Source organism: Alternaria arborescens (assembly GCF_004154835.1).
Source record: "Alternaria arborescens strain FERA 675 chromosome Unknown contig_18, whole genome shotgun sequence".
NCBI classification, from domain to species: Eukaryota; Fungi; Ascomycota; class Dothideomycetes; order Pleosporales; family Pleosporaceae; genus Alternaria; species Alternaria arborescens.
The window spans coordinates 589,414-596,404 of NW_021167873.1; the positions used below are offsets into that span (position 1 = coordinate 589,414).

Here is a 6,991-nt window from a genome sequence, read left to right on the forward strand (position 1 = left end):
GAAGATGCGTGCGAACGACTTCAGAATACCGTTATAATCGAATGCTCCTACCAGTTTGGCAGCGAGCTGCGCATACGTGCTCAACGGCGTGTTCATTCGTCCACCAGACATAAGCTGTCCACCGCTCCGAACCCCGCGGCCACACCACCCTCCTCGCTTTGGTCGCCCTTGGTGCGGAGAAGATATCCGGCTTCCCAGTTCTCCAGGATCTCGCCCTTTTGATCGTCCCCATTTCCATTTCTCCAGAGACACACACCGTATACGCCAAGCTCGCAAATGACGCCACCTCTCTGTAATTCACCGTTCCGAAGAATGGCGTTTGTGAGTGGAGGCGGCTCGATCATCTCCATAAGGATGTACGCCGGCCAATGAGTCTCGGGCAACTTCTGCAAGAATGGTGGAATGGCTTTCCGGTAGATGTTATTTCCGCCTCCCTCTCGCTGAGGTTTCAGCACATACTTGGTAGCCGACGAAGCGTCTGTCGCAAGTTTCTTCGCTTCCTCGCCAGCCTCGCTGTTATCTAGGGGATAGATGGGGGCGAAGGTTTTCAGCACACGCGAAGCGACCTTCTCATCAGGGAGGAATCGCTTAAGATGCGGAGAATGTGGCGTAGCAAGCACCTGCTGGACTTTTTTGCAGCCAGCAAGCTGAGTCAATACGCTCGGACACTTGATGGCACGGCTTTTTTCAAGCTGAACACGGGCATGCCAATCTTCGTCTTTTGAGTAATCGTCCGGTGAATACCCCGCTCGGAAGTAGATTGTCGTAACTTCATATGATTTTGATGGCGAATTTGGTGGCGTGTAGACCAAGGTACGGTCTGTGTCGAGTTGTGTGTGAGACAGCGTCTCGCCGAAAGGTAATCGGAAGGCGCGGACGCCATTTTCTTCAAGTAAGGCGTATTCGAGATGTCTCTGATCGAACACGTTTCTCTCCGGGTCCTGTACAACGAACAGGACACATAATGGACGTTTGGTGTGCGAAGCTCCGTACGCCTTGTGTGCTGCAGCGAGACCCTGTGCCAAGGAAGAAGCAGATTGGCTCTGTCGCAAAGCATCGTGCTTGATAATGGATGACGTTGAATTAGGATAAGCGTCGATGGTAAGAAGATATTTGTGTAATGCGGAAACTTGGGAGGATAGTCCACCAAATGAGGATGCAATAGTATTGAACTCGACCTGTTTCAAGCCAGGGGATGAACTGGACTGCGAAGGGTCTTGATGCACCATGTAGTCTGAGCGAAAAAGACCCAACGAGAGGTCTTGCACATAGCCTTCCTTCTTGACTTCAAGATGGGTCTGCCATAGCTTTGCAACGAAGTCGTCAACACGTACAAGCTCCTCTACGATGCTCTTTAGCCACGACTCATCTCTAGCAATAGCTGAGTACAACTCGTTGTAAGCGTTTTGTATGGAGAGTCCTTCGTCAAAACAGGAGCGAGGGAACAAGCTTGGAAACAGAGTGACTGGTGCTGTGCTTGCGAGAACCCCAGATGGATCCTGTGATGGCTGGACGAATGACGGAGCTGGGCGAACCGCCAAACCATGCGCTATCGACCAATCCTTGAGATTGGACAGTAGATACTCCTCCTCCTGTTTCGATAGCTCCGGCGGGTAGTCGGTAGGCGACATAATTCTTTTGATTGCTGAGCTGGTTCGGTTGTTGTCGAGAGGGCAAACGGATTAGGTACGAAAGACTTACAAATGCTATCCGCGCTAGAGCAATTGCCTCATCTTGCCCCGCCAAAGCCCGAGACACACCGATTGGCCTTAGTCATCTATTGTAATAAGTCACCAGCAATTATTCGATAGGACAACGCTCGTTTGCTCTCTGCCTTTACTTTGGATTGTGAACTTTGGTGGTGTTTGCCCCTCCTCGCGTGGTCAAGTGATGGCGCGCACTTGCCTTATTGGCTGTCCTGCCTTCACCACGCGTTGTCCAATCCGCTCCACTTCAGAGCTAGTTCCGACATGGCCGCATCTTTCACCACCATAGCCTTCCTACACTGTTAGGTGTCGCGAAATATCAACAAGTTACAGCAGTCCTGCTCGAGGACTAGCGAAATGCCCGCGAGCGATCCCCGGTTGTGGACAGTGGATGACCTTCACACAAACGCACTATACAGAGATGCAGGCTACCCTGATACACAAATTCCTGATGCTATGGCGCTTCATACCAATAGCGCAGACAACTCGCCCTCTGTACGGCGAACTGGAATCTCCGAAGGTGTTATCATTACAGACGAAGCAGGTAACAAGCGGAGGAACATCACTAACCTCTCAACAACGCCGCTCAGTGTACTCTCTGGTTCTCAAGTGAGTTTGAATACGGCAACCAGCGGGCTATTGCGGCAAGTAGATTCAAACGTAAACGACTACAGTGATCTGCTGAAATGGCAGAACATTGCTGGGGGCGACCAGATCGTAGATCTACCTGACGAGGACGAGCTAGAAGATGAGGACGACTTTGGGTCGATGGATGTTGGCGAGGAAGATGCACAAATACATGAGGATCAGCATGATGATGCAGTCGAAGAGACGAATAAACGGACCAATGTGAGCCAGGACGAGATCGTCCGGATTATTAACGAGCGAATCGAGTTTTATACAAATGCTTGGGTACCGAACAAAGGCGTTCCCAGTAAAGAGAGGGTAGATCCAAAAACTGTGTGGAACGAGGCTGAAGCAAAAGGCGAACGAGAAAGGCTTGCACAGCACTATGAAACAGAGTACGATTATTTCAGTCAAAGATTGAACAAATTGTGTGACGAGATCATAAAGGATCCAGGAAGCAATGCGGTAAGCTATCATACTTTCTCGGTCACTCCAGTAACATAAACTGACAATGATCCTTGCAGAAACAAGTACGGCAACAATGTAGCAACCTCGAGGGCACTGTGGATTGCATGGAGCTTGCGGCTTGGTTGCGCGATATTTACAAATTGGAACCTGTCCACGACGGCGAAGAAGAACACATACTGGACGACCAACCAAAACTACGACAAGACACGTCAAATCACCGAGGCGAGCCAACAAGTGAGGTTATCGATCTAGGCTCACCCTCGTGCTCATCCGTCATTGAGAACGGGAACGCATTGTCCTTTGACAACGATACTGGGACTGTAGCCAATACAACTGAAGACCAGTTTGATAATCGTGTCCGGTCATCTATGCGAGACTCAGTCATCGCTGACAGCGTGGAGCTAGTTGAATATGCACAACTAGGGCCTTTTGAACCAGACGGCGCCTTTCCCACGCGTACACCTGTTAATCACGGTGATGAACCTGAGAGCGCCTCCATTGCTACAGTTCGCCGCTGGAGATGGGAAGATTTAGTCGAGCATCTTGACCGGAAGCGCGTTGTATCCAAAGTCATCCAGGAATTGAAGTCCAACGACCGCGAAATGATTCGTGGTCGGGTTCAGAACATTGGAAAGACCAGCCTCATCAGAGAAATGAGAGCATGTGTTAACATGTTATGCAAAGGAGAGACAAAGCTGCAGGGTGTCCTTCCTCGGGATATGCCCAAGATTCTTACATTTACCACCCTATTCCTTTCATGGTGGTTTTGCTGCAATTATCCAAAGGGACCTGAAGCATCTAGCAGAGATCTTGGGGAGCTCAGGAACTTCATGGATGACGGGACTGCCGAGACAGGCACATTTTATAACTATGTGTATACGATTATGGGAACGACCTTCAGCGAGCAAGCTTTGCGACATCCTGATCAGCCATCTCAGGCCGAGATCATTGAAATTTCAGACGATGACTGAGTCGGCGGCCGTTGGAAGATGCGGCATGTTGTGTTCAACTACGTGTTCTCTGGAAAGGGCCGTTTGGCTGTGAGGTCTAGACCTTAGGCCTGACAAGCTGCTTATGGAATGTTCAAAGATGCCGAAGTGTGAAAATATCGAACCACGTGCGGCGTATTTCGGCAAGGCTCTCTAGTCATGTGCACTGTACGCTAGCGAAGAAGCGCAGTTGGGGGCAAGCCGAGGTATCCAGACCAAGGTTTTGAAGAGATGTACTACTCAACCTGATAGACTGCAGATCCTCATGAGCTTGTCGAGATCAACCTCACAAAAGGGAACGGTGGCGGCTCCGGAATAGAGGTTTGAGGCCAGGTCGCCGGGCAAAAGGCGGGGTACGCTAAAGCCACAATGATGACTACTGAACAGAACAGGGAGTTGCAGTTCAGGTGTTGGATGATGGAATCGGAGCACCAGCAAGTCTATCTCTATGATATATGACATGTACAAAGATTGCGGTTCAGTGCAGAGAGCGTAGCGTGAAGCTGTATCAAGTTGATGGCAAAGGGTCTCACGAGGCTGTCCCTGGACCCTTTGTACGCGTATAAGCAAGCCATGGAACTATCCGAGTATTTACTCTCCGGAGTACCGTACCGCTGATTAAAAAGGCATAAGCAGCGTTGGAGGCTAATATAGATGAACCAATCATGACGAGTGCATTTGATGCCGAAGCCCGGCATACTAGAATCCGCGCTATTACCGCATGTAAATCATGTAGTACATCTTTGACACATTTTCGAACCGACTTTCCCTCTCTCTCACGCCCGTCTTCACCCTCAACCACACTCGATTTGCTTGCACTCCTACTACGCACACCGAATCCCATACACGCCGCGCATTTGACCAACATGGAGGCTCTTTTGCGCCAGTCGAAGTCCATGTGCCCGTTCCTTCACAAGACGTCACCCGCCACTCTGCGCTCCCTCTCCACCACGACGGCCGCTGCCCGCCAGGAAGTCTCTCCTGGCGCCGGAAGCATGTCGAACCTCCAGGTTCTCGCTCGCCGCTGCCCGATCATGGGCAAGGCGCTTGCTGTGCAGAGCTCCCGCAATGGCAACAACGCTCTTGCTGGTGCTTTCGGTGGTGTGCGTGCTTACCACACCCGCGTGAACCGAGCCAGGCTACACACGACAGCGTCCAAGGAAGCCCAGGCTGTCGACATCGAGAGCCTCAGAGGCAAGCAGGGTACGCCAATTCCTATGAAGCCGAGATAGCCGCATCTCTGGCACAGAGTGAAAAGCAGAGCATAAGCTGACATCGCGCAGGTCCACCATTTCCCCACGCTGCTTTGAAGCCCGCCAATGTTAAGCCCTCCAACGTCGCATCTCCGTCCGCCCCACGAGCCGCGACGTTCGACTATGAAGGCTTTTACCACAATGAGCTGGACAAGAAGCACAAGGACAAGTCGTATCGCTACTTCAACAACATCAACCGATTGGCCAAGGAATTTCCGCGTGCCCACAAGGAATCCCCGGAGGACAAAGTCACTGTCTGGTGCTCCAACGACTACCTCGGCATGGGACGCAACCCACACGTACTCAAGTCGATGCACGAGACCCTGGATAACTACGGAGCTGGCGCCGGAGGTACCAGAAACATCTCCGGACACAACCAACACGCTGTAGCACTGGAGGACACCGTTGCAAAGCTCCACTCCAAGGAGGCTGCGCTCGTCTTTTCGTCGTGCTATGTAGCAAACGATGCGACTCTTGCGACTCTCGGCAGCAAACTGCCCAACTGCGTTATTCTCTCTGATAGCTTGAACCACGCCTCTATGATCCAGGGCATCCGTCATTCAGGCGCGAAAAAGATGGTATTCAAGCACAACGATGTCGCAGACCTTGAGGCGAAGCTGCAGTCAATTCCTGCCGAATACCCCAAGATCATTGCCTTTGAGAGTGTGTACAGCATGTGCGGTTCCATTGGACCTATCGAAGAAATCTGCGACCTCGCTGAGAAGTACGGTGCCATTACCTTTTTGGACGAAGTCCATGCTGTAGGCATGTACGGACCACACGGCGCCGGTGTCGCTGAACATCTCGACTACGAAGCACACAAGGCAGGGCGGCCCCAGGGCACTATTCAGGATCGCGTAGACATCATCACTGGTACACTCGGAAAAGCTTACGGCTGCGTTGGCGGCTATATTGCCGGCTCTGCCAAGCTTGTCGACACTATCCGATCGCTCGCTCCCGGCTTCATTTTCACTACTTCCCTTCCACCGGCGACCATGGCAGGTGCCAAGACGGCCATTGAGTACCAGGCCAACTACCAGGGTGACCGACGCCTGCAGCAACTCCACACCCGCGCTGTCAAGGATGCTTTGAGCGAGAAGAACATCCCTGTCATCCCGAACCCTAGCCACATTATTCCCGTCCTTGTTGGAAACGCCGAGGTGGCCAGGAAGGCGTCTGACCTCCTCCTCGAGGACTGGGGCATCTACGTCCAGGCCATCAACTACCCCACTGTTCCTGTAGGCCAGGAACGACTACGCATCACGCCGACCCCAGGTCACATCCGGGAGTACCGCGACCACCTGGTCGAGGCGGTTGATGCTGTGTGGAAGCAGTTGGGCATCAAGCGCACAAGCGAATGGGCTGCTGAAGGCGGCTTCATTGGCGTCGGCGAGGCTGGCAAGGAGGAGGTCGCTCCCCTCTGGACTGACGAGCAACTTGGCCTGACTGATGTCATCAACGAGATGAAGGCAGGCCAGGGCGCGACCGGCGTGCTCGAGGCTGTGCTCGAGAACGAGCGCAAGGCTACAGCCCAGGCTGTTGCTGCTGCTGCTTAGACATGTAGTCAGGTGCTTGGTGATGAGGTCTGGTCGCTCGTTTAGTTATTTGAGGCCTATGTAGTTGGATGAAGCGTTGATAGCGCGGAGAAATTTACACATGATTTGTCCGTGCAAACACATGTCCATGGTACCGCGTGACTATCTCGATACAGTAGTAGTGTTGTGAGGCTCAAGTGAAAGTGAAATGGTGCCTCTGTATTGTCGTGTGTTGGTGGATGTGGAGCGCACGGCCGCAGCGTTAGGTTCACGTCAGCCATTGCGCTACAATGCCCGTGCGTTCGATGAACATCATCATTCGATGAACACCCCCAACAACTCAATATAGTCAAAAAGATGAGGTTGTAGAGCCACAACAAATCGTGATAGAATTGCGCAAAGCTAGGATTATA

At 52.1% G+C, this 6,991-nt stretch overlaps 3 protein-coding genes across 3 annotated transcripts; 2 read left to right on the forward strand and 1 right to left on the reverse strand.

Moving 5' to 3' along the window:
- Positions 1-92: 92 nt before the first annotated feature.
- Positions 93-1,631, reverse strand: AA0111_g7897 (hypothetical protein; the record flags this gene model as incomplete). The annotated part of the gene is made up of 1 exon (XM_028654284.1): positions 93-1,631. One exon carries the CDS (start codon positions 1,629-1,631, stop codon positions 93-95), a length of 1,539 nt encoding a protein of 512 aa, XP_028504624.1.
- A 432-nt stretch (positions 1,632-2,063) lies between these two features.
- AA0111_g7898 (hypothetical protein) lies at positions 2,064-3,772 on the forward strand (the record flags this gene model as incomplete). Its single annotated transcript, XM_028654285.1, has 2 exons — positions 2,064-2,798; positions 2,858-3,772. The coding sequence occupies 2 exons, from the start codon at positions 2,064-2,066 to the stop codon at positions 3,770-3,772; spliced, it is 1,650 nt and encodes a 549-aa protein (XP_028504735.1).
- An 884-nt stretch (positions 3,773-4,656) lies between these two features.
- On the forward strand, positions 4,657-6,599 carry AA0111_g7899 (5-aminolevulinate synthase; the record flags this gene model as incomplete). Its single annotated transcript, XM_028654286.1, has 2 exons — positions 4,657-4,993; positions 5,074-6,599. The coding sequence occupies 2 exons, from the start codon at positions 4,657-4,659 to the stop codon at positions 6,597-6,599; spliced, it is 1,863 nt and encodes a 620-aa protein (XP_028504736.1).
- Between the last annotated feature and the right edge of the window lie 392 nt (positions 6,600-6,991).